We start from the raw sequence: 15,344 nt of genomic DNA on the forward strand, positions 1-15,344 counted from the left end.
TGTGACCTTAACCAAGTTACTCATTCTGAACCTCAATTTTCTCACATTTAAAATGAGGTAATCCCACCTACCTTACAGGGCTGTAAGAACTGAACAAGAGTATCTGGAGACTTTACTTTCTCATGTCCCCTCAGTCCTAATTTTTACAAAATGTAAAAAAAGCTTTCATTGGAATGAAAATAAAACCAATAAAATAGATCTTTATAGCTTTAATCTCAACACTGATAGTAAATTGTGATCCTTATTTACAGCACTATGTTTGACATGTGAAGGTCACTAAACAGATTTAGTTTTTAAAAGAAACCAAAAAGAGATAAAAGTAATCAGAGGACTCAAAAAGACAATCAACTGCTTTTTGAATAACTTCCTATATATCATCTTTTATTTAAATAAAAAAAATTGACCTGTAAGTTTGCTATATCCTTTATTGGAAAATTCAAGTACGATTATAAAACTTCTACGACTTTAGTGGATCATTATATCAAACTCCCCTATGATGATAAAACAGGAATTATTATAGCTTCTTAGTCAAGTTCCTACAATGAAAAATATAAGAAAAAAGTATCTTTTTAAATTAGAAAACCTATTTGAATCTTTAGTACCAAACTACTTCAAGTTAGATACAGTTAGTTTAAATGTATCACAGAAAGTCAGGAAACACTGGACAGTGATCACAGAATAACAGTAATGCAATTATAAAAATACTTTTTGAACACTAAATTATTAATACTCAGGTGCTTATTAAACATTTGTTAACTTAATTTTATTTTTTCTCAATATTTAGGCCTGATTATACACAAACAGAGTTGGACATATGAAAATAGATTTTGGTAAGAATTCTGAAAAAGCCCTGGCTGATGGGGCTCAGTGGAATGAGTGCTGGCCTATGAACCAAAGGACTGCAGGTTCGATTCCCAGTCAGGGCACATGCCTGGGTAGCAGGCCAGGCCCCAAGTTGAGGGTGTGAGAGAGGAAACCACACATTGATGTTTCCCTCTCTTTTCCTCCCTCCCTTCCCCTCTGTCTAAAAATAAATAAAATCTTTTTTAAATAAAAAATAAATAAAAAGAATTCTGAAAGTATACCTTTAAGACCTTCTTCATTACACATTTTCCATGTTTAATGAGCATTACAAAGAAATTCTCTTACATCTACCCTACATTCCTTAAGTAGGGAGGCAGGAGTGCAGCTGGATAGCATCTTCAATATGGAAACAAGGGTATTTTACTTTCTATCACTGTTATCTAATTAAGTTTCATATTTTATTTAAGAACCTATTAATTCCATGTGCTGACTCACGGGCATCTAGAATTCTTCCTTTTATACTACAGATTGATGCCCATTTTGTCACTCTTCTTACTACTCAACTTATTATCTCTGATTTCTTTTTTGAGATCACTTTGAAGCTTAAATCTAGTAGTTGTCAGGATGCCAAATCCTGAACATACCACCAGGAAGTTAATCCATGCTCCCCTATTACAGATCATTTAATAAATGTTCATCAGGCTGTGTTCCAAACAGACAGAAATTCCACAGTGTTGCTCTGAGGCCCTTCTAGGGGCAGGGACAATCTTCAGGTGGGAAACACATCCCCCTGTGACCCCCAATTCAAACAGATCTCTGCTTTTGTTTGTTTTAAGTACTGGGCCTCCATGCAATATTTGCAGGATTGTACTGCTTTAAATGAAAATAAGAGTCAAAGAAATCACTGATTTAGGACAATGAAAATATCCAACATCAAAATTACAATGGAAGTCTTGATGTGAAGTGGTTCACTAACAGCCTCCAGGTGGTATGCATGTAACAGCAGTGGAGGGGGTGGTGGGGGGAGAGGGAGTTTTCAGAATGGGAAAGGGTAAGAAAAAAGGAAAGAAGAAAGATTCCTTTGAACTTATAAGGTCCACAATTTGAAGCCAAAGCTAACAGGAAGCACATCTAGCTAATCCAGATCCAAGGGGGTGATTAGCCTAAAAATGCTCAAGAGAGTATATCTGTTAAATAGGTATAAAAATGTTTTCAATATTAATAAAAGTCAGAAACATCAATTCTAATCACTTTTCCCTATTTCTTATAATTGGGTAACTTTCCCCACTTCTGATCATTTGCTAACACTAGTCAGATGAACTGTAGTTAACTTTATTCATATGTAATAGGACTACTGAGGCTGCTGTGTCCTGGGGTAGGGTTTAAACAAATCTTACCTGAGGTAACAGGGAAGTTTATTGACCATTGGTCTATTAAAATTCATGTATGATGAAAACTGGAATTACATAGTTAGGGTTATAAAGAGATGCAGTAGACTATAACTAATATTTGTCTTTTTCAGACTCCACATGATCTAATTACACAACACAAAAACTAGTTCTAATTCTTCGATTCTTTTTGTAGTCTCTAAGGACTTCCTTTAAAACAGTACGAAAAATGGGGAAGTAACCTGTAATAATTACCTATGACACTCACCTAGAGAAAAATTAAGCTGTCCTATAATTGATATTAAGCCCCTACTAAGTTAGGACTTACAACATTCTACTGAGAGGCTATCCCATAGAAATGTAATGTGAACCACATATATCGTTTTAAATGCTGTAGTACAGCACATTTTTAAAAAGTTAAAAGCAATTGAAATTAATTTTTATAATACATTTTGTTAATTCAATGCATAAAATAATCATTTTAAAACATAATCAACATAAAAGTTATTTCATATATTTTTGTACTAAGTTTTCAAAATCTGGTATGTATTTTACACTTCTAGAATATTTCAATTTAGACTAGACACATTTTAAGAGCTCAATTGCTATATGTGGCTAGCAGTTACCACACTGGGTCACCTAGGTCCATGGCACATCATTTCAATACACTGTTGTTGAGGGACAAAAAACAAATTTGAATGAATTGTGGCAATTGGTAGTCTCTCCTACAGTCTACACCAAACATGTAGACTAGGTGTCCAGTAGGATTTTATTAACTACAAGTCAGTGCTGCACATAAATGGCAAACTGGCAACATGACAGCAAACCCTCCTAACTACTGTAGGCAAGTTCAAAATAGCCTTCAATATTCTATTAACACCCTGGCCAGGTAACTAAGAGCACTGTCCCAATGCTCCAAGGTTGCAGGCTTGACCATGGTCACCTAAGAATCAGTATCAAACAAGAATCAACCAATGAATGTGTACGTGAGTGGAATAACAAATTGATTGTTTCCCTCTCTCCCCTTTCCTCTGTTTCTAAAAATCAATGAATAAAAATAAAAAATTCAATTGCCATCGAAAAGAACTCTCAATTTCTTATATAACTTCACAAACTAGATGAGATACATGAAAGGCTTTGTGTTTTTAAAAAGATTTATCAGAAGCTTAAACCCTATTTTATACACACTGTTAAACTTTGCTTTATTTTATAAGTATATGGGCTGTTCTTGATAGGTTATCACAACTTACACATTTTCTCTGTTCAAATTCTAATACTAAAATCTATATTTGGTTTCTGTTCAACTTTAAGTAAATGACTTTAAGGATGGATCTGGAGTGCTTTTCTACTTCCAGTTAACACTCAGATTTGTACTATCTGAGTGTTTCTAACAGGTTCCTTTTGGGGGGTTGGGGTATAAAGTATCAAGCAAATGGTTGCTTTATTTCTATACAAGACAGAAGACTTATAATGGTGGGTGGTAGCAGTGGAGTTTCAATAGTTTCTTTGTATAGAAATACATACCAGATTTTGAAAACTTAGTACGAAAATATATGAAATAACTTTTATGTTGATTGTGTTCTAAAATGATTATTTCATACATTGAATTAACAAAATGTATTATACAATTAATTTCAATTGCTTTATTTCTCTATTCTGTACCATTTGACTGGTATACAAAAGTAATGACATTCTTAGTTCATCTTTTTTTTCCTGGGAGATGCCTACAATTTAACCTCTGCATGCCTTTTAAAAATAGAAGTAGGTCTCCGTGTCTGCAGTCTTAGCGTTCATGTTTTTCTCTAAGTGTCTCTGTAGAGTGATCTTTCTTAAAGACCGATGACATGCCACTTCATCCTCACTTAAATTCTTTTGGTGGTTTTCTATTACTAAGAGAGAGGCAACAAGAGAATGAATCCTACTGGCTAAAAGCGGTTCACCTAAGATTATTAGCAAAAAAAAAAATATCTGTTCTAATACTCTGCACAAATATGCACCAATAAGTCTTATCTACCAGTCAGACTTGATCTAATCCCAGAAACTTGGGTTCACTGACCAAGACAGAAGACTTATAATGGTGGGTGGTGGCAGTGGAGTTTCAATAGTTTCTTTGTATAGAAAAAGTTTGTAGCTTCTATTCAACTCAACAGAAGAACTTGTGCTACAGCATAATAGAGAGGTAGGGATGAGGCACTGAGATTTTTCTTGTTCTTATTTTATATAATACTTGGTAGAAGCTAAAGTAGAATATGGAGATACAGTTAATAAAGTCAGGTTACCAGGTCATGAGAGCCTACTGAAGAAATCAAGGACTTTTAGGAACCACAGGGCTTGGATATCCAACTGATCATACTCCCATCCCTGATGGCTCACACGACTGTGCTTTGTTATGATATGTCATGTCATCTGAACCTAAAACCACAGATTAAAAGAGTGCTGGATTCATTTAAGGAAAAAATGAATTCAAACTATGGGACACATGTGGATAGGGACTAATTCTATGGTTCTATACTCCACTGCTGAACTACATCAAGTTGAATAGAAAGAAGCACACATTTTGAAGACTTGTAAAGCTACTTGGGAAAAATAAAAAATCACAATATAATAATAATTTCATTTCAGAAATATACTAAATATTAATTATGTTTTATTTCTATGTCTGTATCTGGAATACATATTTCATGGCACATTTATATTATGAAATATCTTCCCTAAAAGAGGCCTATTTGATGAATGACCAATTTGCTAAACTACTGAAAGTATTTTTTTAAGAATTAAAATTGACTGCAGCTTTTTATAAGGAATTGTTAGTACAGCTTCACTAACTGTAAATTTCATGTTTCAGAAACCAAGCACTTTTTGAATCCTTAACATTTTATATGCAAAAGTTTAGGGTTTTCTCTAATTCACTTTACCCTAATTTCTATTTTTGCATACTCATGTCCTCTTTGTTCTTGTATCTAGCAGTGAAATACCTATCACAAATTATGCTAGACTAAGTTCCAGGTATTTGTCTCAATTTTTGGTGAATTGCTCATTCAATGAACTCACCCAGAGCTTCTATCAAGGTAGCACATTTTAGAAAGGATATTAAATAAGCCAAAAGTAGAAGCATGCTCCCCAAGGTAACACAGAATCCCTGCAATTTTGAGACCCTCTGCTAGGTACTCTGACTATGTGGCTTGTCACTGGGCAATTCTGGAGTTACCCAGATCTAAGAGCCCAAGTCCTCTTTATGAAATTGCAGAAATCATCATTGAAAACCACTGATGTCATAAATTTGAAGTACAAATTAAAAACACCTATAGGTCATAATAAAATAAACTGCTAAATTGCTATATGTTAAATATTGAATGAAAAACTGGGATAACTAAGTTTTCATTACATTAGTTACCATATTCTGGCTCCTTAATGTAATAACAACTCTAGTTTACTCAGCACTTATTATATGCCAGGTACCTAGTATTATTTATCTCTAATTTTAACAACAAGCCTGCAAGATAAAAAATTCCCCTTTTTATAATTTTGAAAACTGAGGCTGGAGAGTTTAAACAACTTACTTGGAATCACAATGGTAGTCTGTAGAGACTTAAATGTTTAAGTCTATTTTGCTTATTTTAATAAAAATGCTTTTGTTTTCCTACTTTTAAGTTATGTCTAAAGAATCACTGACAGCTTTGCACAGTGGCAGTATCATAGTCAATGAGGTTTATCCAAGGTGCGATTATTGCTTATTGAAAAGAATCATTTATATCAGTTCCATGGCTAGCATTTAAATGAGATCAAAATATATTTATCATATAGGGGATATATCTGTTTGAGAGATCAGAAGAAAAATAGTACTCTATTCTTACTCCACCCCCACATTTACTTATTATTATACTGTTACTATATATATATATATATATATAATAGGTCTTCTAAACATATGAATAAGAAATTAATGTCAAAAGTAAGAGCATGTCACAGTTAATTCAACATGGAATGGGTGAAATCTCTCTGTATTTTAGTTAAATTAAGATTTTGGACCCAAAGTAAATAATGCATTTTTACATGACTTGACTACTTTATGTAGGTCTTATAAATGGCAGACTATAAAAAAGTTTACTACGACTTTTTATGAGTTCTGGTACTTCAAAGCTATGGAGGCGGTACCTTTTATTATACTGTCAGTATAATATACTGCTACAATAAAAATTTGTCAACTTGCTCTGTCCCGAAATGCCTGAAGCACTCCAGTAAGTGTTAGAATAAAATCTCTCTGATGGAGAGAAAGACTCTGCACTGCCTCACCTTTACAGCAAAGGAAACAGGATGGTGCCAGAACAGTGTGGGGACAGAAGTTTGTTTTCCTAATTATGTAAGAGAAGAGCTGAAATGCCTTGATTATGCCACCTTTTTTTCACATTATAGTTTTTCTGTGGATAATTCTCACTGTGTGGGGTGAGCAACCTTCCGAGTTTTTGGTAAATTTTCAGTTATCCAAGTACTTTTCATTTCCATGAAGAACTGGGTTTCGGTCATGTGAGTTGATGTCAGAATGACCCAACTGTGACATAACTTATCTAAATAATATCCATCTTAAAAATTCATTTCTATGGGTTACAAGTTTTATAAGTCTAAAGCTGTCTTTCCCCTCCAATACCTGCATTTACCTCCAATGCCAAATTCTCCACTTACGCCTTTCTTATCTCCTCCTTCAGAACTTTGCTTTGGAAATTAAACTCATGCTCAGCTCCTCTTCTGTGGAGACACTTTCCCTGTCCTCCCAGCTGATATAGTGTTATTCTTAAAAACAAAACTCAACAAAATCCTTTCCCCATTTTTCTTCCTCCCATTCTTCCCTTCCTCTTTCAACTCTCTAGAATAAAAGTCTGGTTCTACTCCTTCATTTCTTGACATCCTGTGACTGGGCTTCTATCTTTAATGCCACATGGTACTGTCTTCAAGAATGGCACATGGTATTAAAGGAAATTACTTCCTGCCTGTCACTGTCCTCTGATCTTTTCTTTTTCAGTACACCCCACAAGATATTCTCTCCTTAAAAGTCTCTTCCTCTTTGAGTCTGAGGACATTTGTATGTCTCTTGGCTTTTCTAACACTATGCCTTTCTCCTAATACATGTCTTTCACACCACTTTTCCCCTGGATCCTCACTTTCTTTTACCTCCTGACCTGTAGATATCCACACTTTTCATCTTGAGTTGTTTTCAACACAAGTTATGCATAAAAAATGCCTTGGCCCTTAAAATGTAGTTACTTGGGTTCTACAAGAGCTCCACACTGAATCAGGTTCTTTGAGAGCAGTGCCCTGGAAGATGCATTTGTAAGAAACCCTTTGGTGACTGTGGTGCATGGCCATGTTGCAGGTGTTCTGCTCGGATCTCTTACATCTTCCCTCATTACTCTCTCCATTGGCAAATTCATGGCATTTTGACCCTGCATGTTACCACACTGCTAAGGTGATTGCTCACTAGTTCTGGATTATTATAAACAAAAAAGTCATTATGTGGCCAAGTTTGGGACAGATTAAACAGAGAGATTATTTTACCAAGAGACTTCTCAAGGTCATATACTTCAAACCTCTATGACATTTAAAGCCCTCTTTATAAAAGTGTTTTTCTGCATCCAAGCTTATCTCCTACCTCCTATAATCCACTCTAAACAACCAAGCCAAATGTCAGTATAAGAAATAACTCCACTCTTGGCATTCCCCTCCTCAAATTTTTCAATTAACTTTGGATTAGAGCCAACCTTAAATTTCCTAGCCTGGCATTCAAGGCCTTGTAAGATCTGCCTTCAATCTTTGTGACTTACTTTCATCCTTCATTATATGATTAAAAATGTATACACTTTGAAGTTAGACATATTTGGGTTGAAATTACATTCTAACTTGGCCAAGTAATTTAAATCTTGTCTCATTTGCTTATAAAGGCAAGTAAGATAATACAGCTTCCACCTGAAAAGGTAATTTGGAGGATTAGAAGTTGATCTTTCTCATACCCTAGGAAGAAGTACTTGTTACCACCTACTAAAAACAGTGGTTCTCAAATTTCAGTAGGCATCGTTATTAGCAGGCTATGTTTTACAGAAGGAGGTGCCCAGGCTATACCTTGACTGGACTCAATAGGCCTGTGTCTGAAGTTGGGAGGTCTCCAGAACCACACTGCACAATATGGTAGCCACTAGTGAGACATGTTGTGTCAGATGCTAGATTTTAACATATATAAAAGGAATAATGCGCCCTGGCTGGCATAGCTCAGTGGATTGAGCGCGAGCCTGCGAACCGGAGTATCGCGGTTCGCTTCCCAGTCAGGGCACATGCCTGGGTTGCAGGCCAGTTCCCAACAGGGGATGCATGAGAGGCAACCATACATTGATATTTCTCTCCCACTCTTTCTCCTTCCCTTCCCCTCTCTCAAAAAATAAATAAATAAAATATTAAAAAAAAAAAAAAGGAATAATGCAAAACATCTCATTAACAATTTTTACATGATTACATGTTATAATATTTTGGCTATATGAGACTGAACAAAATAGTTGTTATTTTGTTCACATTAATTGTACCTGTTTAACTTTTTAATGTAGGTACCAGAAAATTAAAAATGACATATATGCCACACATTATATTTCCACTGAACAGCACTGTTCTAGAATGTGCATTTTTAACAAGTGGTCCCAATGATTCTGTGGGACCCTAAAATGATTCTAGGTACCCTCAGGTCACCCTCTAAGAAACAATATATAAAATTCTAACTCTATAAAAGAACTGATGACATATATATATATCCTCAGTGTTCTGAACACTGAGGGAAGTTTAACCACATAGTACTAACTGAATTTAGATGTGCTTAAATTTTATGCCATCAAAATTTACAAAAATGTTTCACGAGAAGTTCTGTGTTTGTTCTACCGTGCCTAGTTCCTAAAGAATTATATCTGAATTATGTCCTTAAAGAAAACAAACCATCTGAAACCATAGCTTTGATTTGTTCCCTAATCATAAAAATAGTTTATTTTCCTTCTGGTTATTTGACTTTGTGTAGAAACTGTCTAGCTATCTGACTAGATTCCAAAATTGTTGAATACTATGGTACTCAAGTTCTTCACTTAAAGCTAGTGGTTAACACTATAAACTGGGAACAAGTGCTAATGGAGCCAGGAGAGGAAACAAGGAGACATCTGGGAAAAGGGGGTCTCTATGTAGGGACAAATGGGGTGAACATGGCTGACCACTCTGGAAGTAGAAAAAACTTAAAGAGGTACAGTTAGAATATGCAAGCTAATGTCAGGATGGAGAATAACCTTGACTGTAATGACTGTTAGAAGAGAAACAGTCACAATGAAGGTTTTCCCACTTACCTCATTGCCACATTGCTGCCATCGATAACTACTGGTCTCAGATTTTCTCCGTCATCTGTTACCATCTCTTGCATTGGAGAATCGGACCGCTGAGATTCCAGGGAGGATGTTTCCCGCATTATACTGTTAATTGTACTAACTGTTTGTTCGGCCTCACTTTTATTTCCAAGTTTGACAAGTTCTCCCAATATATCATTGATTAAAGCATCAGTACCAAGTTTGTTTAGCACAAGCTGAACTTGTTCTTCAGAATAGCCTAACTTAAGTGCAAACTCCAGTTTTGTTTGGTATTCTCGCACAGCATCAGGGGGTTTCTTCACTTCCCTGGATATAGTCTGGGCCTCTTCGGGTTTAAAGTCTTGTAAAATTTCACTGCGTTTAAGTATGTGAGGCGGCTCTAAGCAGGGAGACCTACATAGCTGTCTGTGAGTCTTGGTTAATAAACATGGCTCTACTGAAATGTTACTCAGTTGCTCTGACTCATTATCAGAATTTGTGCTTTCTTCTGAGTCACCAGAGCTCACATTCTCTTCAGACACCTCTTTTTCTTCCTTCCCAGAATTAACTCTATCCATTGTTGGTTTTTCTACCATTGGCCAAGGTACAGATGTACTTAAATGCGGGTCAGTGCTCTCCACATGAAGGTGGCCTAGGTCATGCCCCAGATGATCCTTCAAGCCCATGAAGCTGTTATGTGTACTTGACTCCACTTTGCTGTTTTTCCTATATTCCTGAATGCAAAGCACCCCGTATTCCTATAGAAAAAACGTGAAAACATTTAGAATTTCATATTTACTATTTCATTTGTCTCAATACTCAAGTTGGAAGAGAATCACCAAACTATATATAAATACCCACTCCAGATTATATCTACTCTCTCTCCTGCCTCAACACCTTTGCCTAGACAGTATCACACCCGGTTTTGCAAATGATGTTAGAAATCAGAAAGGCCATATGACCCCTCCAAGGCAATGAAGTAAATAAGTAATGAAACTGGATTTTTTAAACCAATTTTTGTCTGACTCCAAAACCCCTATTCTTCCCACTATCACGCTGCTTTTCAGCCTTCATGGAAGAGACTTTTCCACTGTTAGAAAGGCCTACCAGTGTTTCTGGAGTGACATATAGAATACTGTCAAAAAGCATTTTTAGATATGCTATGATACTTAAGGTACATTTTTTCTAAAAGAATTCATAAAAAAGCTTGTGTAAAATTTCTCTTAAAGAGAAAGCTATGTGGAAAGAAAGGAAAACATTAACTTTTATGATTGTAAAAGTATAATTAATTATAAAATTAATAATTTTAACAACAATCTAAAGACATTTCAAAAATAATTCCAGTACTGAGTTAAATAGCACATATTCAGTAACAACTAACAAGGAATTACATAATTATAATTATATTCCAGTTCAGAGATAAGTACTTTTCCCCTAATAATCTTTGTTTTGTGACTATTTTAATGTCATACCCTTACTAAGCACTGGGACACTACAGTCTATTTCATTCCAGGAAGCAAGGAAAAGCTCTTTTATTCTATGCACATCTATAAAAAGCAGAGAAATAAAGTATTTTACATAAAATCAGCAGCAAGTAATTAGGTACACTGAATAATGTTATCTTAATTTCTTGAATTTTATAGCAGAAAACTATTTCTATATCATATCAGGTAATTAATTAACCATTATCTGCATTTGATTAGAAAGTCATCTTTTCCTCCTACTTCTACCAAAAAAATGCTTTTGCTGTTTTACTGTTTTCCTTATAGTCTACTGGGAATAACTGTTACTTCTTTACCAGGAACAGGTTAACAAAATAAAATTATTTTCTCCTGTGCTTCACTGTATGGATTATGTTTATCTCAGTAGTTTACTTATTAAAGGTAGTTCTGGTGTTATATCCATAGATAATATTAGTAAGCTAGTGGTAGCTGAATTTGAGACTCTATAAAATACCTATTTAAATAACCTTAAAAAAGAAACTGGAAAAACATTCCCTTCTAAAGCTCTTCAACATCTTATTTACACTAGAAAGGAGCTATTATACAAATGTTAAAAGAGAATACGAAGTGTGTTTTTTAAGTCATTTGAATGCACATTTGGTGAACTTACTAGAGAGTTAAATATTTCTACATAATGAAATAAATTATAATAGATATGGTAAATACTAGAGAAGAGAACATGGAAGTCTTTAGCTTGATACAATACACTTAAAATTCCTTCAGTGTAGAACTCCTACACATTTCTACAGGAGTTTCTACAGATTTTATCCTTTGAGAAGACAAATAACTTACTATTTTACTAATGAAACATTCATTAGTTTTAAAGAAACATCAAACTCCCCTGGCTCCTGATTGCACAACTGATAAAAAGAAATATTCCTTTGGAGAACTCCACATACATCTGCTCCATTATGAAGCTGTATCCATTTTATTTTTTTCTATTAATATGGATATGCATGAGCCCAATTATTTAGAATTAAAAGAAGGGATTTTGAAAGCAAATCTTTACACTCACTGATTTATTAACTACTGTAATACACTGACACCATAATGCAAGTAACAAATCACAACAGCATCCTAATAAAGGGATACAGTTAAAAGAAAAATCCGCACTGTGGCCTTCACAGAGCTCCCACCAAAAGTATCTTAAACAAGGAAAACCTATTGGAAGCTGGGCTGCCTGGCAACAAAAAGCTGGTTGCTAAGCTGCGCTCTTTTAACATGCCATCATGAATGCTAGCACAGTGAAAGAATAATTTGGTATGAACAAAAGCCTATAAAAGAGACTGGGACTTAAGTGCGTCTGGTTTACCCTCGGAGAACAATGAAGCTGCCAAACCAATCTGGAAGCTCCGACATCATTGTTCTGTAAACCCCACAATCTGCTCTGACTGCAGGAAGTATATTTAATGGGCAACATTTCTGATCTCCTCTGAAAAGTTTGGGTTTTGCATAAGTACTGTTGTGAGATAATTCTTCAAGATAATTCACTGACCAAATCCCTAAATTAAACTAGGAGGTATTATTTTAATTTTGAGCTGTAGTGTTTTTCTTACAGACTGTTTCAAACAAGATTTATGAAAAATACAGCCAGGGCAAAAAATTAGAATGCAAGTTATGTTTATGTGCAAATTAAATTATTCTTGATTTTTATATTTTTCAAAGAAACAAAACCATGTACTGTGAAGTTTTTAATATGAAAATTAGCTACTCTAAAGAGTGTTTAAATCTTTCTATATTACCTTCAATTTAACTAAAAAAGTATTGATATTATGTAAATGTGCTATATAATTTTATTGTATGGCTATGATAAAGAGAAAAATGAAATAATGGTTGTTTGCTTTTTATAATACTAAAGCAGGTAACTCATTTGATTACAAATGTACTTAGTGAGTATCACACATATTTAACTTCTGATAATTCATGTAGTTTATACGTATGGTTTAAACAATGTCTGAAATATGATTTTTACTAGTAAAGATAAATGAAAGTTTAATCTAACCTACTTTTTAAAATTTTAACATCTAATTTTGTTGCAAATATATTTTTTAAAAAGATCGATTTATTTTTTTTCACATTGATAGGCCTCTCTTCATCTTCCAGATTTAATTGGTTACCTCAGAGAAAATTATTCAATGTCACCAAGTTGAATAATTTTTAGTATCTATGTCAACCAAGTATGAATATAGTACAGATAAGGTCAACTGAGTTCAAATACCAGGCCCATAAACTGCATACATTTTCTCTACTACCTAATATAAATATGAAACAACCTGATTTGTATTGACCTAAATGGTAAAATTTGTTTCCTATTTAAACTTTAGCCTCTAAAATGCTTCCTTCCTGACATGTAAGTTGTAAAATATTTCCCTAACTTAATATGGGACTTAGAAAAGAATATGGCAATATCTTGAAATCATTCAATAAAACTTAACTGCTCAGATTTAAAAACTGATAAAAATATTGTTATATGCTGCAGTACATGTCAATGTAATGTAATGTATAAAACTTACAAGTAATTATCATAAGAAATCTTAGGATAAGGAATGGTATATGATCTTTTGTTTAGTGCCTTAAAAATGACCAATATAATTTTGTAAAAAGAAAAGATAGCAAAGACTCTAATAACATCATAAAATTTATTACATGTAATATAGAAAATATTTTTCTCTTTAATTTCTAAGCCATTTATTAGACTTTAAATTTCATATTTACTTGAAAGGAAGCATATACAAATCACTGTTAAATTAATCAACTATTAACTGATATGGGTCATCCTCCTCAGTTCATGGAGAAGCAGCACAGACCAAGTTTCACAGACAACACCGGTCAGCTTATACTTTGATAACTTTAAGAGTTATCAAAAAAACTCCAAGAAATATGGCCTAACTTTTAAGCTTTATATCAGGAATCCATTATAACTGGTCTTACATAGTATATTCCTAAACACAAAAGATATTGAGCAAAAATATAATGGTCTGAGAACAGATTTCTACACTTACAAAGCTACATATTCCTTCCAGATACTATACTGAAAATAAAAACAATTTTTCTTGATAAAGGCCTGAGAAGTTAAAAATCAAATAATATTTGTTTAAAGAGAACTAAATTTTCATAATTTTGTAAATGATGATTAAGTATGATTATTTTAATGGCCAAAAGAAACTTTATCTTAGCAATGACATAATGGCTATTTACTAGAAATTTGTTGCATACATACAAATTCTCCATTCAGTGAGATTTCCTTAAAAGTTCTCATTAGATGACTTGGATAATCCTTCTCAAATCAAATATATTTTTAAAAAATATTCTAAAGAGCCTCACATTTATCAGGAATATTAGACCATAAACTTGTTTCATCAATTTATTTGTTTGTAATGTAAAGTTACAATATCGTAAAGTCGGTTCTGGTTGTTAGCCAAATGGTAATACTAAGAGAACAATGGAAATAAAATAATGAATATGTAATAACTACCTACTGCTGTAGTCTCCATGTATTTAATTACCAGTGTATTTCAGTGAGTGCTGTTGTCTGCATGGCTCTAGCTAACAAAGGAAGGATGTCCCTTTGAACAGATTGGTTAATGCTCCAGGGCAACAGATGTCTACTGGAGCTGCAGGAGACCAGCAACTGGTGGCTTGCCCATCTTCTGAAAACTTTCAATAGACTTATGCATATGTTCACACAATAGGGCATGTGGTAGAAATAAAAACCTCTTTTTAACCCTTTATGCTCTTTCTTTCCCTACCAACTGACTGATGAAAGTCTTTGTTTCCTCCTTCCTTCCCCATCACAGAACTCTTAAAAGCAATAGTTCTTGAACTGACATCTTCAATCTAATATCTGGAACTAGTGCAAGGAAACAAAAAGATGGGAGAGAACAAATTAGTAACTCTATGAATACTGAAATTACTGATAAAACAAATGGATGCTTAATGATCATATTTAAGTTGTTTGAAACATCTACCTGTATCAATCCATCTCCCTGAGCTAGGTTTTTAAGACAGTGAAAAAAATCTATCAAATTTTAGTATTGTTTTGCAGCACCTAGGGCTGACAGTGACTAAAAAACATAAAAATGTGACAAGATAAAATCTAAATTCATTGTCTATCAAAATATCATAACGTTCTCACTTATCTTTAAGTACCAAAAGATTACATGCCATTACTAATGCTTTGCAAATGCTTGTGAAATTGTAATTATAAAACTCCAGAATTATAAAAATATAAAAAATATGCTTCACATATTTACACGAAGATTTTAATCTTCTGGTATTTTGGCACTATGTGG

At 33.9% G+C, this 15,344-nt stretch overlaps 1 protein-coding gene and 1 non-coding gene across 4 annotated transcripts in view; one reads left to right on the forward strand and one right to left on the reverse strand.

Moving 5' to 3' along the window:
- ZC3H12C (zinc finger CCCH-type containing 12C) overlaps nucleotides 1-15,344 on the reverse strand; it is a 69,652-nt gene that overhangs the window by 22,177 nt on the left and 32,131 nt on the right. For 2 of the 3 annotated variants that reach the window (XM_053670431.1, XM_037163872.2), the window contains exon 2: nucleotides 9,554-10,308. In XM_053670431.1, the coding sequence (XP_053526406.1) occupies nucleotides 9,554-10,236 (683 nt within the window). In that variant the 5' untranslated portion in view covers nucleotides 10,237-10,308. Of the gene's footprint in view, nucleotides 1-9,553; nucleotides 10,309-11,889; nucleotides 11,901-15,344 lie in introns of all 3 variants that reach the window. The other variant, XM_037163873.2, reaches the window with a different exon arrangement.
- On the forward strand, nucleotides 5,866-6,005 carry LOC119062819 (U4 spliceosomal RNA). The gene has a single exon (XR_005085056.2). It is a non-coding gene; the product is annotated as a U4 spliceosomal RNA (small nuclear RNA).

The sequence above is a fragment of the Artibeus jamaicensis genome, unplaced genomic scaffold (genome assembly GCF_021234435.1).
Source record: "Artibeus jamaicensis isolate MK-2021 breed Jamaican fruit bat unplaced genomic scaffold, CSHL_Jam_final contig_585, whole genome shotgun sequence".
In the NCBI taxonomy this organism is placed as follows: Eukaryota; Metazoa; Chordata; class Mammalia; order Chiroptera; family Phyllostomidae; genus Artibeus; species Artibeus jamaicensis.